Raw genomic sequence first — 22,274 nt, forward strand, 5'->3', positions numbered from 1 at the left:
AAAGAAAGAAAAGAAAAAAATATTTTAATAAAGGCCTGGAATGGGCACACATTTCCATCCAGAAAGTTACTTTGGTATAAGCAGGATAAACAGATCTATCAAGTGCCTACCCCTAATTAGAGTGCGAGTGAGAAAGAGGAAGTGCAATTAGGAGGCTATCGAAATTATTTGGGAGAAAGATAATGAGTCTTGAACTAAATCAGTGGTTCTAGATAGACAAAGAGAGACAGATTTGAAGCTATGTAAGAATAATTGAAATGATTTTGTAATGAAATGGGAATTGTAAGGAGGAATCAAAATTTCTAGCTTAAGCCATGCTGTTCACTGAAAGCAGACAAGGAAGAAGAGCAGGTTTGGGGGAAATGATCATTTCCTTTTTGTCTAGTTTATCATGGAAAGTTCTAAGGAGTTCTTAGATGATATGTATAAAGGGTCAAGAACAATTGGCTATACAGGTCAGGAACTCAACAAAGAATCCGGGTGAGATAAAGATTTGGAAATCAACAAAATCAGGCTCAGGAGATTAGCAGAAGAAATCGAAGATAAGCACTTGTAACAGAGTTAAAGCCTAGTTGTATAAGTTAACTGGTTCTAACAAACACAATTCTATACAAGTAAGAAACATTTAAAAATACTTACTTGAACTTTGACTTCCTGATGACTCAGAAGGGGCACAAGAAATGGCACAACCCCTGAATCGATAACCATCTGTATCTGCTCATTACCTCCATCTGTCAAGTATGACAGAGCCCAAACAGTGTCTACAAGAATCTACAGGAAACACAAAAGAAAAAGCAGTTTACATATTTGTTTGAATGCTTTAAATGTATAACACACCTCAGTAGCAGTGACAGAAAAAGTAATCAAATTTCACATTTTAGCTTAGTGGCAAAAGTATCTGCTTAACTGATTAATCTATTAAGTAGCAAGTAACTTCTCTTTCTCTCAATGCCTACCTCTGATCATTCTGCACAAAAAATGAGACACGGAAGTCTGGGAAAACTTCCATCCCAGCTTCTGCATTTATGTATCAGATAGATCAATTTAAAAACAGGCAGAAAAGTAATCCTCCCTGCCCTCACAAATTAGCTACCTGATAATCACACAGAAAAACACTATATATAAGAATGAGGCCAATACACCATGCTGTTTGAAGTTCAGAAGAGAACAGAAAGGTCATCTATCTACTCTACTGGTTTTGCAACATTAGCAATACAATTTTTCAGACTACTAAAGTAAACTAATAAAAGAAATGGCTTGGCACTTTAAATTCATCTGGGGAAAAAATTGTTTGAAAATCTTCTGAAATGTGTCCCCAACTGAAAAGCCTGGAGTATAAATAAGCCATGCCCTATCCCCATCCTAACTTTGCAAATACATAAAAGAAAACAGGCTCAGAAATCTGGTGATTCATTCAAGTCAAAGATCTTGTATGTGGCTTTGCTTGGTGTTGTCACAGAGGAATATAAGCACTGGTTGTAGTTTATGTGAAATCAAGATATTTCCTATTAGGTCACATCTTTTTGCCCTAAAAAAATAGCAGGCACGTGAATTCACATACCCTTTAAAAAAAGCATACAAATGAATAAGAATAAAATAAAACAGGGCCAGGTGCAGTGGTTCACGCCTATAATCCTAGCACTTTGAGAGGCCGAGGCAGGAGGATCACCTGAGGTCGGGAGTTCCAGACCAGCCTGACCAACAGGGAAAAACCCTGTCTCTACTAAAAATACAAAAAACATTAGCTGGGCATGGTGGCGCATGCCTGTAATCCTAGCTACTCAGGAGGCTGAAGCAAGAAGATTGCTCGAACCCGGGAGGCAGAGGTTGCAGTGAGCCGAGATTGTGCCATTGCACTCCAGCCTAGGCAACAAGAGCAAAACTCTGTCTCAAAAAATAAAATAAAACCACACATATAACCCACACCCCTTTAGCATTACTAAGAGTCAGAGAACATTAAGAATTTCCATTACTTGCAGGAGGAGAAAAAATTAAATTCTAGCTTTTGTCTGGACATCTTGAGGCAAGACTCTGTATAAAAGAGACCAGAGAAGGGGAGAGGGCAGTTCACTTATATGGCCTGCAAAGCCTGAAATATTCTCTGAACCTTTACAGAAAATTTTGCTGATCCCTTAACTAGAGCATAAGCTTCATTCAACAGATGACTAGGGAAGCTTCAGCAACAGGACTGATAAACGAGCATTTAATATATTTAATTGTACATCAAGGACAAATACAGCAATAGAAAGAACGAAGTTCTGACACACGCTGCAAAATGGATGAACCCTGAACACATGCTAGATGAAATAAGCCATACATAAATATGTATTATATACTAATAAGTACATATCACACAATTAATAATAAACTTGTCTATCAAGCTTGAAATCCTAAAGAGTAATTTTTTATGATCCTTGAATTTAGGTACTTCATCTTTGGGTCCAATCTAATTTTGCTGGGAAACTACCAAATCTTCAAAGATCAGATAGATTTGATGCTATATAAATCATTCCAGAGTACAGAAAATGAAGGAAGCATAACATTAACACCTAAACTTTAATAAAACAATAAAAGTATAAATTAATACCTATCAAATTATGATTATAGTGCCATTATTTATACTATAATTAATATTAATATTCATAATTAATGTAAATTATTGCCTAAAAGAACAAAAGCTAAACTGCAAACCAGTATCACTTATGTGAATGTGAATGTAAAAATCTGAAATATTATTAAACAGAATCACATACTATAATGAGAAACTAATATATAATGATGAAGAGAGATTATTCAAAGAATGGAAGGATAGTTCAATTTAAAAAACATCATTAATATAAGTTTTATTAATAATTTTAAGGAGAAAAATAATAGAATTTTCTCCATATCACCCTGAAAAATTCATCACATCATTTTTTGAGTGTTCTTGATTTAAAAAAAAAAAAAAGGAATTTATAGATATTTCTCTAAATAAAATATCTATAGATCAGACAAAATGTAGATACAATTAAAAAAAGATAGATGAATTTGATTATAAACAAAAAGTTCACCTGGCAAAACATCACAGTCAAAGACAAAAGACAAACTAGGGAAGTATTTAAAATATGGATGAGCTAATATACTTAACATATAAAGAACTCTTGCTGGGTGCAGTGGCTTACGCCTGTAATCCCAGCACTTTGGGAGGCCGAGACAGGTGGATCACCTGAGATCAGGAGTTCAAGACCAACCTGGCCAACATGGTGAAACCCCCTCTCTATTAAAAATACAAAAATTAGCTAGGCGTGGTGGCGGGTGCCTGTAATCCCAGCTACTCAGGAGGTTGACACATGAGAATAGCTTGAACCCGGGAGGTGGAGGTTGCAGTAAGCTGATATCGTGTCACTGCACTCCAGCCTGGAGGACAGAGCAAGACTCCAGGACAGCAAGACTCCGCCTCCTGGGTTCAAGCAATTCTTACGCCTCAGCCTCCCAAGTAGCTGGGACCACAGGCACGTGCCACCACGCCCAGCTAATTTTTGTATTTTTAGTAGAGACAGGGTTTCACCATGTTGGCCAGGATAGTCTCGGTCTCTTGACCTCATGATCTGCCCACCTCGGCCTCCCAAAGTGCTGGGATTACAGGCGTGAGCCACCGCGCCCAGCCAGCTCATACATTCTTAACTCATTCCTGTTGCTTTTTTTCTCTCCCTGCTGCTATTCTTATTTTCTGCTGTCTCCTACCCTAAAACACGAGTTAGAAAGCTAGGTATTATCCTTGACTCTTTTCTATCACCACCCACAGCAAACTCAGCAAATTTATCATCTATGCATTTCTCAAGTCTCCCCTTGCCTTTTCATTCCTTATGCTTCAGCTCTAGTATTGGTCCTAATTTTCTCTCATCCCTACCACAAAACCACCACCAATCTGCCTTCCCAACTCCAGTCTCCCATAAAATCTACACTTCATCCAATTAGTCTGAGCTATCAATCCAAAATAAAAATTTGACCATTTATTCTTTGGCTCCTTATCTGCTACATAAAAAGGATATGTAAGTCTTAATGTGGTATAATCTATTAAATCTATGCCTTATTTTTTCCCTGCTCTTTGTTCTATAGTTTATGCTTCTATTACACTACTTTTCTTTTCTTTTCTTTCATTTATTTTTTTGACACAGCATTTTGCTCTGTTGCCCAGGCTGGAGTACAATGGTGTGATCTCAGCTCACTGCAACCTCCACCTCCCCAACTCAAGTGATTCTCCTGCCTCAGCCTTCTGAGTATCTGGTATTACAGGCATGCATCATGATGCCCAGCTAATTTTTGTATTTTTCGTAGAGTCAGCGTTTTGCTATGTTGGCCAGGCTGGTCTAGAAATCCAGACCTTAAGTGATCTGGCCACCTCAGCCTTCCAAAGTGCTAGGATTACAGGCGTGAGCCACCGTGCCCAGACATCATCACACTACTATTAAAAACTCCTTTGTTGGTTCTTCTTCCCTTGCTGCCATTGCTCAAATGCTGCAAATTCCTCAGTTACATTTTTAGCCCTTCTAAAATACAGCCTCCCCTAGGCAATCTCATTCAATGCCCATGTTTTCATCAATCCCTTAAATACTGACAAATCCAAAATCTGTATCGTCTTTTGCTTTTGGAAAATACTGCCACTGAGGAACAACAAATTCCAAGTTCTACTCACTTTGCTTCCTAACACTCTTAAGTTTTTTCTCCCTTAACCATTCCTATTATTCCAATTTAATAATAGTTCATGCCTTCATCAACTTCCTTAAACCTATTATGATAGCAAAATACACCTACTACATTCAAACTTTCCCCAATCCAGGCTTTCTATACCTTTTCTGCATTGTCTGTTACAGGTAATTTTATCTGTATGTAACAGAAATACCATTTCTCAATTTAAAAAATCTGCAATGACTTTGCACTCATTACAAGATAAACCTAAAACTCTTTAATACAGAATCAAAAACTCATACAAAAAATTAGCCAGGCATGTGGTGTGCACTGTAATCCCAGCTACTAGAGAGACTAAGGCAGGAGAATCCCTTGAACCCAGTAGGTGGAGGTTGCAGTGAGCCTAGATCATGCCACTGCACTCCAGCCAGGGTGACAGAGCAAGACTCCATCTCAAAAACAAAACAAAACAAAACAAACAAAGGAAAAAGGGAAAAAGAAAGACTGCTAATTAACTCCTTGGCAAATGTATTAGGTTATTATCTACCTGTATTCTCCTAAACCTCCATGTGTTCTTGAGTCCTTAATATCTTCCCCATGTTCTTGAAATGACTTTCTCTCAACCTGTCAAAATCCTACTTATCTTCGTTGTAAGACATGAGACAAATTACTTAAGTACCTCTGCTTCTTTTACAACATTTATAGATGATGGAGATAATGAAAGTACCAATCTCACAAGACTTTTGTAAGAATTAAATGGGTTAATATATTAAAAGTGTTTAAAACAATGTGTGGCACATTTTAAACTCAATAAATACTAACTATGAACACTATAATCTCTGACTCCATCCCCACTTCCTTCTCCTTATAATGCTCATCTCAAATGTTACTTCCTCAATGAAGCTTTTTGCTTTGCCAGACAAAATTATCTGTGCTTCCATGATACAGCACACTTTGATCATTCCTCTTTTGTATTTTTTTTCTTGTTGGCTTTCATACCATGTTTCGTGTTTATGTGCTCATGGTATGATTTTTTTTTTCACTGTGAGTTTGTGGATCGTACTGAATATGTGATGATGGTATGAAAAAGTACAGGCCTTAGACCTGGCTTCAATTCTCAGGTATGGCTCTCATTCATTGTATGATCTTAAAAGGTTATTCAACTTTACTGGGTTTCAATCTCTGTATTGTAAAACAGGAGAATAAAACTTACCTTACAAGGGTACTGGGGTAAGATACAAAGAGACTACAGAAAGAGATCCAGCACTGCAATTTCTTGACATAAGTTCATTCATTTTACTCTTTTTACTTTTTTGTTTTTTTTTTTTTGAGACGGAGTTTCGCTCTTGTTACCCAGGCTGGAGTGCAATGGCGCGATCTCGGCTCACCGTAACCTCTGCCTCCTGGGTTCAGGCAATTCTCCTGCCTCAGCCTCCTGAGTAGCTGCAATTACAGGCACGCGCCACCATGCCCAGCTAATTTTTTGTATTAGTAGAGACGGGGTTTCACCATTTTTACCAGGATGGTCTCGATCTCTTGATCTCGTGATCCACCCGCCTTGGCCTCCCAAAGTGCTGGGATTACAGGCTTGAGCCACCGCGCCCGGCCTTCTTTTTACATTTTTAACGTTAAGGTCTTAGAGGGCACGGTCTCTTTATGTGTTATCGTTGAGTGTACAATTCATGGCACAATTCTGGATTTAAGTGGAACAATCTGTGAGTGTTTGCTAAACTTGGCTAATGTACCTGTAACTATAGTACATTGCTACTTTAATAACCTGGCTTTCACATAAACACAACCAATAGATGATGAAAGCTTTTATTTGCCTATAATTAATTCTATAATGTTCTGGGAAAAAGTCCTGAGGCAAACAACAGATATTCTGCTTATTCCCCTCTTAATCTTTGCTGTCAGAAACCTTACAACTAAACTTAGCTTTCAATAGCAACAACTGAACTTTTGTATAATTTTACTTTTTCCTTTACAGATATTATATGACTTTTGTTAAGTCACTTTATATCCATGTTGAAAATAAGACAGCATATAAATAAACATATTTTACTTCATTTTAATGACATTTTAGGCTGTGTCAAACAAAAAATGACTTTACTTTTAAAAGATTCCATCCTAAGAGCTTAAAATCTGCAAATGAGCTAAAATAATGTGATCCTTTTTCTTTTTTGAGACAGAGTTTCTCTCTTGCTGCCCAGGCTAGAGTGCAATGGCAAAATTTCTGCTCACCGCAACCTCCACCTCCCAGGTTCAAGAGATTCTCCTGCCTCAGCCTCTTGAATAGCTGGGATTATAGGCATGTACCACCACACCTGCCTAATTTTGTATTTTTAGTAGAGACAAGGTTTCTCCATGTTGCTCATGCTGGTCTCAAACTCCCAACCTCAGGTGATCTGCGCACCTTGGCCTCCCAAAGTGCTGGGATTACAGGCGTGAGCCACTGCACCCAACCATGATTCAATTTTTATATACAAACTACATTGCCTTGTGAGAAATGTAAGCAAAAATGTATTTTCTTCGTCCCAATGATAAATTACACACAACTCACAATTCTGCCACACATACACATATGTATGTACATGTTACATGTACGTAAACAAAGATAAGATTACAAAAACACAAATATACAACAAATCAGAAAGAGAAGTTAGTTAGAATAACAGAAACTGGATCAACACTAGTCACTGAAATTTATCCACTGTTTTTACTCCATGGAAAAGTAACAATTTACCTTACTGCATTTAGGAGAATTTTCATATTGCCTAGATAGCATCAAACTTGCTAGAATGTAGACAGTAAATGATTCACTAAATCTGAATATAATGAAAAAATCATCTAAAAATGCCTTGCATTTAAAACTATATATTCTTCAATACTATACCCAAAAAGGTTGTAGCATGAAAAGGCAACATGGTTTTGTGACAAGTACCCAAGACCTGTTGTGAGAAGACTTCAGTTTGAATATTGACTCTGACACTTACTATAGCTCTTCCACTTAAGATAAGTCATTTAACCTCTCTGAGGCTCCGTTTCTTCTTATTCTATAAAAGTGGGTGGCGGAGGTGGGGGAGGTAATATCTAGCCTACCTATTGTAAGAACCAATGAAATAATAAAAAAAAAAGTAAGGTGCTTCATAAAGTTATACTGCTTTACAAATATTAATGCTTAAAAACACTACTTAATAATGATAGAAATAAACTATATATGTAACAATTTCTCAAAAGGGAGTATTTTTTGCTGGCTGGCTGTTACAGCTTACAGATTTAAACTATGAACCTAATTTAAACTTAATCCTACTTCTGAAAACTATATATACATTGTAGAAACTTGATAAGTTGATAAAATGTAAGCTAACACTTATACAAAAACCCTTTCAGTCCCAATAAGAGCAAAATCCCACATCTAAGCTGCTTCTTTACTTACGTTTATGTCCGTATGGTATATGAGGACACATAAAGCTGGCAAAATCTGGAGAAATAAGATAAACAATAATTAACACTAAAGTTAATGAATATGTCTGTAAAACTAAAAAACTTTAACATAAAAAGTAGTAAATATGGTATGTAGGGCGAGAAAGACAATGTTAAATTTATTTGAATAACTATTAGGAAAATGAAAATCTGATAAATTGAATCTAAAAAAACTAAAAACATATTTCAAATGTTAAACTAAAATATGTTCGATTAACAAGTTAAAACATCCAAATAAATTTGGCAGAAGTTAATGTACCTTAAAAGAAAAACATTTGTTTTTAATAACCTTCTTTATGACATAAAATGTCAAGTGGAAAAAAAGGAGATCAAGTATACAGTTACAGCTATTTAAGAAAAAGTTACGCACACTTAAAACTGCCATAATTGTCTCACTTACCTGCTTAAAGTAAAAACAGCTATTTAAGAAAAAGTTACGCACACTTAAAACTGCCATAATTGTCTCACTTACCTGCTTAAAGTAAAAACACGATTTTACTTAATAAACTACTTAAGTTAAAGTTTTCAAATTAAGCTTTAGTCAAGAAAATTCTAACCATTACAAAGTACAAACTTGCTTCTTGAATTCAGGCCCCAGATCTGTTTTTAAAACCCCGGAGGAAGGGAGCGGGGGGTGATAGGAAATCACACTAAATACCTTTGCATAGCGACAAAAAGTAGCAGGTGCTGAAGATGTCCCTTATAAAGAAAGACAGTTGGTCGAGTGTGGTGGTGTGGTGGCTCACGCTTGTAATCCCACCAATTTGGGAGGCCGAGGTGGGTGGACTGCTTGATGCCAGTAGTTCAAGACCAGCCTGGCCAACATGGTGAAACCCCATCTCTACTAAAAATACAAAAATTAGCTTGGCATGGTGACGTGCACCTGTAATCCCAGCTAATCAGGAGGATGAGACATGAGAATCGCTTGACCCCAGGAGGCAGAGGTTGCAGCGGGCGAAGATTGTGCCACTGCACTCCAGCCTGGGCAGCAGAGTGAGACTTTGCCTCAAAAAAAAAAAAAAAAAAAAAAAGAGAGAGAGAGAGATAACACCATCAACAGTGAAAAGGTTACGTAGGATCCCAGCACTTTGGGAGGCTGAGGTGAGTGGATCACTTGAGGTCAGGAGTTCAAGACCAGCCTGGCCAACATAGTAAAACCCTGTCTCTACTAAAAGTATAAAAACTAGCTGAGTGTGGTGGCACTGGCCTGTAATCCCAGCTGCTTGGGAGGTTGAGGCATGAGAATCACCTGAATCTGGGAGGTAGAGGTTGCAGCAAGCTGAGACCATGCCACTGCACTCCAGCCTGGGCAACAGAGCAAGACTGTCTCAAAAAAAGAAAAAAAAGAAAAAGAAAAGAAATCATCTGGACTTAAAGCAAACTCATTCAAGAATATCTGCATATAAATATACTAGTTTAACCTGTAGCAACCACCTTTTATAGCTTTAAACCAACAATGCAGTAATAAAATTTTGAGATTGTCTTCCTTTTATATTTTCTCTTTGAATTTTTTATGTTTTCTTTTTATGAAGATAATCAATAAAAAAATAAGCATTAGGATGAACTGACATTCTTTCAACTTTTATTTCATAGGAGTCAGTAATTAAATATGGTACATTACTTTAAAAATCTCACACCTGCAATGAAATTGGTAAAGGTGTTATTTTGTCCCCTGTACATGATTTCCTGAAGTATAAACATAGGGAAAATATACCATCTGGCCTTTATAATTCTTCATTTACCTCCTGAACTGTCTCCATAGGCGGTGGGGGATCCTTATTCCTGCAGAGATTGACAATGACCCATGTGACGTTCCGAAGGAAGGTGATGGGAATGGAGGGATTGATGAAGGACAGAAGAGGTTTGACAACTCCCAGTGATATGACATAATCTCTACATTGAGGACCATCACCTACAGAAATGAAAATTGTATTTAAAAAAAAATTACATTCAGGATGAGAAAGTCTGAAATGTATGCAATGGCTCATGTGGGAACATTGACGTTCTATGTTTCCTCACCATTAGGCAAAGGCATCAAGTGTTATTTCTCCAGATTTTGATTTGGGGAACATAAATTTAACCTACCAATGCTAACAGCAAATTGTATATCCTTTTCAAAGAGTATCATCTTAAGTTAGTATTTATGAAGCAAGAAGATAGTCAACCCACATTAAATTCAGAGGAAACATAGTATGTAATGGCTATGCCAATGTAGGAAAAAAGTTAATTTAGATTCTTAACTAGAGTCCTTTCAAACCTAATTGCCACTTACCTATAATGTTTCCCAAAGCCCACACTGCTTGTTCACAAACATTCTGATGTGGTGAATGAAGAAGTCTCAGAAAAAGAGGTACTGCATCTGTAATAAAGAAAAACTAATATTTATACTAGTAACATGTCAAAGAGTTCATAGATTTCAGCTCAAAGAAACTGATAAAATACAGAGCCTGGCATATTGTAGCTGCCCAATTATAGCTCGCTAGAACAACAAATGTGGCAAATACCTTTACTCTAAAAAGAATCAATTTCAATATTTTCCCCTAGTAATATTTAAGTAAGATACCAACTGGCAGTATCTAAAGGTTGCTATTATATCATTAACTAAAAGAAAGTAGCAGAATGAAATACTTCCTATAATCATTGAAAAAAAGGGAAAAAAAAAAGAGTTCCTAACCCAAACATGAAATCTTAAAATGTAATGCTTTAATCTATGTAATCTCAATTCCTGATACGGATTAACCAAAGAACTGATTAATCTCATATCAGGTCTATCTTATATTTTAAAATGATTTATTATAATCTTTACTCTTCACATCTATACATTATACTCATTGCCAGCATAAGCTAGATATCACTTTTAAAAAATTTTAATCAACTGTGTACTACCTCTAGGATTTTTTTTTTTTTGCTATATCTGTGTATTACCTATATTATTTACTTAACATTTATATTAAAATTTATTCACTTTTAACAGCTTTATCGAGATATAATAACATTTACACTTAAGTGTGTAATTCAATGATCTTTCATATTTATACAGAGTTGCGAGGATATCACCACAATCTAATTTTATAACATTTCCATTACCACAAAAGAAATCCCATACTCATGGCAGTCATTCCACATTTGTTCCTCTGCCACACATTCCCCAAGTCACAAGCAATCATTAAATATCTGCTTTCTGTCTTTGTAATTTGCCTATTTTGGATATTTCATACAAACGAAATCATACTGTACGTGTTTTATGGGGGAATTTGGCTTCTTTCACTTAACATGTTTTCGAGGTTTATCCATGTTGTAACAGGTATCAGTACGTCTTTTTTATTGCTGAATTGTATCCCATTGTATAACACATTCACTTTATCATTCATTGGTTAATGAACATTTTGGTTACTTATGAATAACACTGTTGTGGATATTTGTGTACAAGTCTTGGTGTGGCTATGTTTTCCTATCTCTTGGTTTCATCTAGGAGTAGAACTGCTGGGTCACATGATAACTCTTTAACCTTTTGAGAAACTGTTTTCCAAAGAGGCTATACCATTTTACATTTCCACCAGCAATATATAAGGGTTTCAACTGACTCACCTTTTTAACTAAATTTCTTTGTCACTTCTGGATATCACTTACAAACAAAAGGTAACCAACAAATAAACAATGAAAATAAAACATTCTTATTAAATTATACTTCCTAGTTTCTACTGAAAGCCCCAGTCTAAAACCTGATCCCCATTTTTTTTTCTAACAACTAGCACCTAACTGGAAACATTCTCCCTGACATTTCTTATTGAAATGTGAAAGAGAATGGAAAGAGAATAATATTCTTTCTTTCTTTTTATTTGTTTTTTGAGATGGAGTCTCACACTGTCGCCTGGGCTGGAGTGCAGTGGTGTGATCTGGGCTCACTGCAACTTCTGCCTCCTGGGTTCAAGCGATTCTCCTGCTTCAATCTCCAGAGTAGCTGGGATTACAGGTGCGTGCCACCAAGCCCAGCTAATATTTTTGTGTTTTTAATAGAGTTGGGGTTTCACCATGTTGGCCAGGCTGGTCTCAAACTCCTGACCCTATGATTTGCCTGCCTTGGCCTCCCAAAGTACGAGGGTTACAGGTGTGAGCCACCGTGCCTGGCCTTTGTTTTTGAGAAGTGGTCTCACTCTGTCACCCAGGCTAGAATGCAATGCACAATGTCGGCTCACTGCAATCTTTGCCTCCCAGGCTCAAGCGATCCTCTCGCTTCTGTCTCCTGAGTAGCTGAGACTACAGGCAAGCGCCACCGTGCAAAGCTCATTTTTAAATATTTTGTAGGGACGTGGTTTTGCCATGTCACCCAGGCTGGTCTTGAACTCCTGGATTTAAGTGATCTGCTTGCCTTAGCCTCCCAAAATGCTGAGATTACAGGTGTGAGACACCCATGGCCTGGCGAGAATAGTATTCTTAATACATAATTCAATGTAACTTACTGCCATATCACATACTACTTAAATCACCTTGATTAACACCTAAAGTTAGCTAAGTATCCCACACTATAAGAAACAATGTACGTGATAATATCAAGTAGTTTTCTATAAAGCTTGTGTCAGTTTCATTCAACAATAATTATTAGCCTATCTTAAGGCAAGTAAAATTTAAAATGTCATAAGCTAAAAGGCAGAAACCATTCAGCATCTTGAAGACATTAGAAACAAAAATTTAAAATCCTGTTATCAGAGCATGATGTCTGCTCCAAAAGATAAAACTCTACTCTCCTTTTAGTAACCATAATTAAAAATTTTTAATGATAAATTAATGATGGCTATAAAAAAGATATCTATCATCAAAAGTAACTAATAAAAGTCATTTTCAAAATGTTGCAAGATAAAATTTAGTCTTCATTACAAAACTACCTCCTTGCCACCATGAAAAAAATAAAAGTTCAGACAATAAGGAATTTAATTTACTTACTAGACTGCACAACAGCTTGAGTCTGTGCAGAAGTTCCTGATGCTATGTTAGTTAATGCCCAAGCAGCTTCAAACTGTAATGAAGGACTGTTAAAAAAAAAAAAAAAGACATCTTTTTAGACATGTAACTACCACTTAAATTTATGAATCTTAAAACTGATATGGTATGGCTACCCTTTGCCTTGTCCTTGAATTTCACCTTTTTATAATCCAATTGCCTGTAGCCATCTCTATTTTTTTTTTTTTTTGAGATAGAGTCTTCTGTCACCCAGGCTGGAGTGCAGTGGCACCATCTTGACGCCATCTCTCCGTCTCTGGGGTTCAAGGGATTCTGGTCTCAGCCTTCCAAGTAGCTGGGATTACATATGTGCACCACCACACCTAGCTAATTTTTGTATTTTTAGTAGAGATGGGGTTTCATCATGTTGTCCAGGCTGGTCCCAAACCCCTGACTTCAGGTGATCTGCCTGCCTTGGCCTCCCAAAGTGCTGGGATTACAGGCATGAGCTACCGCACCCAGCAGCCATCTCTACTTAAAAAATCTCTTTGGCTCCCAAAGCCAGTCACTATGAACCTGCTTCTTTATGTCCACTGGTATTGCAACATTTAGCCAGTCATTGTTTCCCTTGACTTGGACTTCCTCTCCACAGACACATCTAATCAATATATCATGTCGATTTTATATCTTAAACATTTCTTACATTTATAGACTCACCCCTAATATCAAGTGCTAGCTGAGGCCTTTATCATCTCACTTGAACCACTACCACATCCTCTAGGCTGGTCTTAAAGCTAGAACCCCTTCTGTCTCCATTACACCATCTGCTTTATATACTGGAGATATTATAAGGCTGCATAATTTTGTTGAAAAAACAAGATCATTATATTTTGGAATAGTGATGGAAGACCTCACAAAGAAAGTGTCAACTGAACTAGCTTTTCAAAGATGGATTTAAAAAGAAAGGCATTGACAGTTGGAAATAAAAAAGGTATCATGCATGGAAGGATAATGATGTGCAGGAACAACAAGGATTAGATCAAGAGAGCTGAAGTTAAGAAGCAAACAAATAACAGGGTGCGTGTGTGTTTTAGGATGAGAGTGAAAAGTGTATTCTACAGATATGCTAAGGCTAGGGGGCACTGAAAAGGGGAGTAAAGAAAATAATGTTGGAATCAATGGTATGCAGAACGGCTAAAAAAGGTTAAAGGCTGATGTAGGAGAAAACTGTTAAAAGACACATTGGTGCTTATACCTGTAGTCTCAGCACTTTGGGAGGTCCAAGGCGGGTGAATCACTTAAGTCCAGGAGTTCAAAACCAGCCTGGGCAACGTGGTGAGACCCCACCTTTGCAAAAAATTAAAAATCAGCCAGACGTGGTGGTGCACACCTGTAGTCCCAGCTACCTGGGAGGCTAGGCGGGGTGAGGAGGCGGGGATTGCTTAAGCCTAGGAGTTTGTGGCTACAATGAGCTGTGATTGTGTCACTGCACTCCAGCCTGGGTGACAAAGTAAAACCCTGACTCAAAAAAAAAAAAAAGAAAAAAAGACATGAAGGAAACATTAAGTTAGGATAGCCGAAAGAGTATAAATTCCCTTAAGTAGAATATCAACATCGGGGGGGCAGTTTAAACAGCAAAAGTTAAGATTAGACAAAGGTTAGGGAGTTTGAAGAAAAGTCTATAAACAGGGAAGACAGCAAGAAGGTTGTTAGTATTAAAAGGTTAAAGAAGGCCAGGCACCATGGCTCACACCTGTAATCCCAGCACTTTGGGAGGCAGAGGCAGGCAGATCACCTGAGGTCAGGAGTTCGATTCCAGCCTGGCCAATATGACAAAACCCCATATCTCTACTAAAAATACAAAAATTAGCCAGATGTGAAGGTGCATGCCTGTAATCCCAGTTGCTCAGGAGGCTGAGGCAGGAGAATCGCTTGAATCTGGGAGAAGGTTGCGGTGAGCCAAGATTGCACCACTGCACTCCAGCCTGGGTGACAGAGTGAGACTCCATCTCAAAAAATAAAAAGAAAAAGGGTTAGAGAGATCCAAGAATGAAAGGTTTTAAGGAGAATAAATGTCAGCGATACAGCAAGCAGTGAGGATGGAATATACATACAGGTTAAAAAAAAATGGAACATATGAGAAAATGAAGTAGCAGATAAGAACTATGAGGGGACTTCAAAAAGTTCATGAAAAATGTGTATTATGAAAAAACTGCATGGATTTCAATTTTTTTGCACCAAAATAAACTCATACTAACTTCCTATACATGTCTGAACACGATCTAGTTTGAGGCATTAAGAGGGGTAAGGAGAGACATCAATTTGAAAAGAGCCCCTAGGAGAGCAACATGAATTCTGCTAAAATTAAAGCAAAAACAAACATCAAATTTATGGTGAACCTTGGGTGAAATAATGGTGAAATCACTGATGTACTGAAAAGTTTATGGGAACAATGCCCCCAAAGAAATCAGCAGTTTACAAATGGTTAACTCCTTTAAAGAAGGGATAAGTCGATGTTGAAGATGAAGTTTACAGTGGCAAGCAATCCACATCAATTTCTGAGGAAAAAATTAATCTTGTTCTTGCCCTAACAGCAGATGACTGTTGATTAACAGCAGAAACAATAGCCAATATCAGACATCTCAACTGGTTCAGCTTACACAATTATGACTGAAAAATTAAAGTTCAGCAAACTTTCCACTAGATAGGTGTCAAAACCATGGTGCCCAGATAAGCTGTAGATCATAGCAGAGCTTTCAGTGAAAATTTTAAAACAAGTGGGATCAAGATCCTAAGAGATTTCTTCAAAGAATTTTAAGAGGAGATGAAACATGGCTTTCCCAGTATGATCTGATGAAAAAGGATAATTAAAGCAAAAGTGAACGTGTTAGGAGCAAAGGTAATGACTAAAAAGTTTCTGAGAATGCTCAAGCCATTATTCCTGTTGACTTTCTAGAGGGGCAAAGAATGATAACATCTGCTTATTATGAGACTGTTTTGAGAAAGTCAGGCAAAGCTTTAGCAGAAAAAAGGCTGGGAGAGCTTTACCAGAGATTCTTTCTCCATCACAATGTTCCTGATCATTCCTTTCATCAAACAAGGGCAATTTTGCAGAGCATCAATAGGAAATCGTTAGGTATCCACCTTACAGTCCTGATTTGGCTCCTTCTGACTTCTTTTTGTTTCCTCATCTTAAAAAAAAATCTGTAAAAGGCATCTAGTTTTCTTCAGTTAATAGCATGAAAAAGATTGCACTGATATGGTTAAATAAATTCCTAGGACCTTGAATTCTTTAGGAATAGACAATGGCTGGTAGTATCACTTATAAAAGTGTCTTGACCTTGATGAAGCTTATGTTGAGAAATAAAGTTTATGCATTTTATTATTATCTTTTGATTCCACTTTTCCAAATTTTAAAAATTTCCCCTGTATATGATGAATTCTAGCAGAAGGAGGTAATAAGAAGGTATATCAGAGGCAGAGAAGCAGTTAAAAAAAAAAAAACAGTAAGATCAAAAATAGTTAACATAGTATATGTTGCCTCAGACTGGAAGGAGAAAGTTATTAAGGTGGTTAGGTGGTTTGGCAATATAGTGGGAATGGGGGCCTTAAATGAGAAAACGGATAAATGTAAAAAATAAAATTACAAAGCCAGACAAAGTCTTCCAAGATGTCATGTGAAAAAAGGAAAATAAGAAAAGATATAGAAAAAATAAATGAGTGCAATAATAATAAATGGACATTTACTATAAGCTTGATATTGTGTAGAGTGCTTTGTATGTATTATTTCCATTCCTTACCATCACCTAATTTTTATAGATGAGGTATCTGAGGTTCAAAAGCCACTTGGATTTTCATCAACAGCAAACCCTGGATTTGAACCACAAGTCAATCTGGCTCCAAAGTATATGGTCTTTTACATTATAACACAACTTTCCATGACAGACAGATCCATAAAGTCAGATCCAAATCACAAAAAAGTTTTTTTTTTTTTTGAGACAGAGTCTTCCTTAGTCACCCAGGCTGGAGTATAATGGCACCGTCTCGGCTCATTGCAACCTCTGCCTCCCAGGTTCAAGCGATTCCCCTGCCTTAGCCTCCCGATCAGCTGAGATTACAGGTGCCTGCCAACATACACGGCTAATTTTTGCACTTTTGGTAGAGATGGGGTTTCACCATGTTGGCCAGGCTGGTCTCGAACTCCTGACCTCATGATCTGCCCACCTCAACCTCCCAAAGTGCTGAGATTACAGGCATGAGCCACTGCACCTAGTCAAGAAATATTTTCTATTTTTGCTTTGGGTGGTGGTTACAGAGGTCTGTGTTTTCTAATTATTCATTAAGCTATATATATTTAAGCATACTTTTCTGTATTATATATGCCATGTTTCACAGACACACCTACACAAATAAATCTATATGAAAGGCTGGAAAGAAAAGGAAAAGAAAAAAAAAAAGAAGAGAAGTTGGCCACAAACAAGGGGCCCTAGGTCGGGCTCAGTGGCTCATGCCTGTAATCTTGGCACTTTGGGAGGCCACGGCAGGCAGATCACCCGAGGTCAAGAGTTTGAGATCAGCCTGGCCAAAATGGTGAAATCCCGCCTCCACCAAAAATACAAAAATTATCCGGGCATGGTGGTGGGCACCTGTTATCCCACCTACTCAGGAGGCTGAGGCATGAGAATCGCTTGAACCTGGGAGGTGGACATTGCAGTGAGCTGAGATTGCACCACTGCACTCTAACCTGGGGGACAGAGCAAGACTCTGTCTCAAAAAAAAAAAAAAAAAAAAAGTGGAGGCCTTAAAGGTGGAAGTAGAATCAAATTTATTTATTTATTTTTTGAGTCAGAGTCTTGCTTGGTTGCCCAGGTTGGAGAGCAATGGCACAATATCAGCTCATGGCAACCTCTACATCCAGACTCAAACAATCCTCCTACCTCAGCCTCCCACATAGCTGGGACTTAGACATGTGCCACCATGCCTGGCTAATTTTCATATTTTTGTGTGTGTGTGTAGAGCTGGGGTTTTTTCATGTTGCCCTGGCTGGTCTCGAACTCCCATACTCAAGCGATCAACCTGCCTTGGCCTCTGAAAGTGCTGGGATTACAGGCATGAGCCACCATGCCCAGCCAGAATTTATTTTTCAACAGCTAAAACAAAACTTACCTTTACTTACATATTGTTATAGAAAACAAACATGATAGTATTTTTAACAGTGTTAAGGGTCTGGGGGTGGAGAGTAAGAGAGGTTGTGGCACACAACGAAAGCAAATGATATTTTTTAAATACTAAAAAACTTTAGTGGCAACATTTATATGCCACTATTCTTATCTAGCCAACTGAAAATTCTTTGGATGACATTTAGCAAAATATCCCAAGTTTCAGTATAGATGCTTTTAAATGCAAAAAAGCATTTGTTTTAATATGTTTTGGAGTTCAAACTTATATTCATTCTCCCCAGTTAATTTAAATTAACGAAATTTAAGGCACGGCACTGAGATACCACTAAAAAAAAAAAATGGAAATACGGCCAGTTCCTCAAAATATACCAAGTGGAGTTTTACTCCTTCTCTTCAAAGTAGGTAAGTATAATCTGTCACCTTATTCTTAATTTGCTACAAACAAAAAGTCTGACATTAGACAACTTATCATGGATGAAGTTCTGTGCAAGACCACACAGAAGATCAGTAATCAGCTGGAATATTCCCAGGGTAAGAAAGAGCCACTTAGTTCTGGAAACCATTCAATGTTGACTTAGTCATAAGGTTAATCTATATATAGACTCATAAGCAAAGAGTGACTTAAACATTATTTGAGTTGTTCTAAAATATTACTTATAAGAAATTCTAACAAAGACTATAAATATTTGGCCGAGCACAGTGGCTCAAGCACTTTGGGAGGCTGAGGCGGGTGGATCACGAGGTCAAGAGATCGAGACCATCCTGGCCAACGTGGTGAAACCCTGTCTCTACTAAAAATACAAAAATTAGCTGGGTGTGGTGGCGTGCACCTGTAGTCCCAACTACTCGGGAGGCTAAGGCAGGAGAATTGCTTGAACCCAGGAGGCGGAGGTTGCAGTGAGCCAAGATTGTGCCACTGCACTTCAGCATGGCGCCTGGCGACAGAGTGAGACACTGCCTCAAAAAAAAAAAAAAAAAAGACTGTAAATATTTAAGATAAGTTAAAACAGGCAATAAACAGGAGATAAAAATTTCCTAGAAAATATACACATCCTTCAGAAACAAAAAAGAGAGACACTTTTCTTATCACAGAATAAGAATATTAAATTAAAATATATGACAATTGAAAAACATCATAAGTACAAAACCAAACTGAACTCATTGGTTAAATAATAATCCAAAATTTTAAGTTAACTGAAAAAAACTGAATAGGGAGTCAAATTTATACTTACTTATCATCCCTTTCTAGACATGTGACTAGAATTGGTAAAATCCCAGATTTTATTAAATCATCAATTGGTGGATTTCTGTCACTGGATAATAGTTTTCTAGGAAAATAAATATAAGAAATTAATTGCTATAATTTTCAAACTGTGAAAAGAATTAACAATGTATTAACTTCTCAACTACCAGGTAACACAACTGAGGTATGACATAATTCTCTCTCTGGACAAATTAGTATTTACCTTGCTGCCTGGACAGCACTCAATTGGACCACTGGGTTATCACTTGTGGCATTCTGCAATACCAAATGTAAATTTCAGAAATGAAAAAAAAAATCAATTTCAATATATTTCAAAATAAGAATATTAAATTAATAACATACCTGCAATATAGCTTCTAGTGTTACATTTTGCTTAAAAAGAAGAAAAAACATAGTTCAGCAAAATTACATTCATTAAATAGTGTATCTGCTAAAGTTAGAGTTAATATACTTTTTTTTTTTTTTAAGACAGAGTCTTGCTCTGTCTCCCAGGAAGGAGTGCAGTGACACAATCTCGGCTCACTGCAACCTCCGCCTCCCGGGTTCAAGCGATTCTCCTGCCTGAGCCTCTAAGTAGCTGGGATGACAGGCAGCTGTGACTGTGCCCAGCTAATTTTTGTATTTTTTAGTAGAGATGAGTTTTCACCATGTTGGCCAGACTGGTCTTAAACTCTTGACCTTAGGTGATCCACCTGGCTTGGCCTCCCACAGTGCTGGGATTATAAGCATGAGCCATCAAGCCCGGCCTAGAGTTAATATACTTTAATTATCATTATAAAGTTGGTCTTATATTAAAAATGAAGTTCTCCCAGTTACTATAAAAATTATTTTAAAGTCACTATAAAAACATGGTAACTTACTGCTTTAAAATCAGCATCAACATCTGAATCTTCTAAACTTTCTTCTTGGGGAACATTTCTCTTTTTCAATAAGTGTTCATCTCTTTTGTTCTGAAAGGCAACCAATAAATGCTTAAGTAGTCATAAAGACTGCTGTTAATAAAAAATCCATTAAAACTATTTCAACTTTATTAGGCAATTATGAAAAAATAATGAACACATAAGGATAACATGAATTAAATGTGCATACTGCAAACCAATGACAAGGGTCACATTCTGGCTTGGTTACAAAATTACCTGGCTTGCTTTTTTTTTTTTTTTTTTTGAGACGGAGTTTCGCTCTCGTTACCCAGGCTGGAGTGCAACGGCGCGATCTCGGCTCACCGCAACCTCTGCCTCCTGGGTTCAGGCAATTCTCCTGCCCCAGCCTCCTGGGTAGCTGGGATTACAGGCACGCGCCACCATACCCAGCTAATTTTTTGTATTAGTAGAGATGGGGTTCCACCATGTTGACCAGGATGGTCTCGATCTCTTGACCTCGTGATCCACCCACCTCAGCCTCCCAAAGTGCTGGGATTACAGGCTTGAGCCACCGCGCCCCGCCTCTGGCTTGCTTTTACACACACACACACACATACACACACACACACACACGACACATACTTCATTAAGCACCAACTGTGTTTTTTTTTTGGAGACAGAATCTTGCTCTGTCACCCAGTCTGGAGTGCAGTGGCACAATCTCAGTTCACTTCCAAACTCTGCCTCCCAGGTTCAGGTGATTCTCTGCCTCAGCCTCCCGAGTAACTGGGATTACAGTCGTGCACTACCACACCTGGCTAATTTTTGTATTTTTAGTAGAGATGCATTTTTGCCATGTTGGCCAGGCTGGTCTCAAACTCCTGGCCTCAAGTGATCTGCCTGCCTTCCAGTCTCTCAAAGTGCTGAGATTACAGGCATGAGCAACAACCAGCACCAACTGTCTTGACCGTGTTGATATGCCTTCTAATCTCTAGGAAAGATTTAAATTTGGAGATGCAATATTATTATAAAGTCTTGCAAATATATTTCAACTGGCATGCTAGTTTTCATCTACTTATGGCTAATGGTTACCTGCAGCAGTTTATTAAGAAATCAGCTTAATGAAAATAGTTTAATGCTCAAATGTTAAGGTCTGGTCTGCCTATGCTTGCTGGGTGTGAGGAGTGGGAATTCATTAACATAAATGCTGCCTACTTGCCATCATTTCAGATTTAAACTCTTGCCATCTGGCTTTTACAAACAAGAATTCTCTACTAGCAAATCAATTTCTACATTTCACTGAACTTCAATTGTGTGTAATGATAACCTTTGCCATTTTACACATGTAACTGTGGATAAATCACCAATTTTCTCTAGGTTTTCAGTTTTTCTACAGAATTCTAATGCAAATTAGATTAACAGACTAAATAATGTCTAACATCCTTTTCAATTTAAAATTTCAAAAGGTATATTTCTAGTGTTTGACATATATACAAAGTATTTGATTATAACAGAAAAGTTACTGAAGAGACATTACTATTGATGTTAAAATTCAGATAAACTAGAAAATAAGATTCAGATACATATTTCTGTACATATATGGAAACATGCTTATCTGCATGCCAATATATATGTCAATCATTAGTAGTTTATTAATTTCCACTTGTATTAGCATACTTCTTTCATAACTACTTAACTAATTCTAAAATATTTTAAAATTAAAGCAGCTCACAAACATTCAAATCCATGCATTGATATTTTATATGGTTTCAAGTGGCTTCCTACCGAATACTCATTAACTTAAAGTGGGAAAACTTGGCAGACAACATTCTTGACCAAAGGACAAAAGGTATCACCATCAGTAAAGAACAAATCAACACT

General features: G+C 37.3%; 1 protein-coding gene across 1 annotated transcript in view; it reads right to left on the bottom strand.

Annotated features, from left to right (window-relative positions):
- KPNA3 (karyopherin subunit alpha 3) overlaps window positions 1-22,274 on the bottom strand; it is a 110,960-nt gene that overhangs the window by 10,944 nt on the left and 77,742 nt on the right. Inside the window, exons 3-11 of the mRNA XM_021674539.2 lie at window positions 20,394-20,483; window positions 19,876-19,905; window positions 19,736-19,788; window positions 19,502-19,597; window positions 13,093-13,178; window positions 10,424-10,510; window positions 9,894-10,063; window positions 8,105-8,149; window positions 640-771 (exon numbers count right to left, since the gene is read on the bottom strand). Of these exons, the coding sequence (XP_021530214.1) occupies window positions 640-771; window positions 8,105-8,149; window positions 9,894-10,063; window positions 10,424-10,510; window positions 13,093-13,178; window positions 19,502-19,597; window positions 19,736-19,788; window positions 19,876-19,905; window positions 20,394-20,483 (789 nt within the window). The remainder of the gene's footprint in view (window positions 1-639; window positions 772-8,104; window positions 8,150-9,893; window positions 10,064-10,423; window positions 10,511-13,092; window positions 13,179-19,501; window positions 19,598-19,735; window positions 19,789-19,875; window positions 19,906-20,393; window positions 20,484-22,274) is intronic.

Source organism: Aotus nancymaae, unplaced genomic scaffold (assembly GCF_030222135.1).
Source record: "Aotus nancymaae isolate 86718 unplaced genomic scaffold, 86718_ANA_hifiasm-v0.15.2.pri h1tg000009l, whole genome shotgun sequence".
Taxonomy (NCBI): Eukaryota; Metazoa; Chordata; class Mammalia; order Primates; family Aotidae; genus Aotus; species Aotus nancymaae.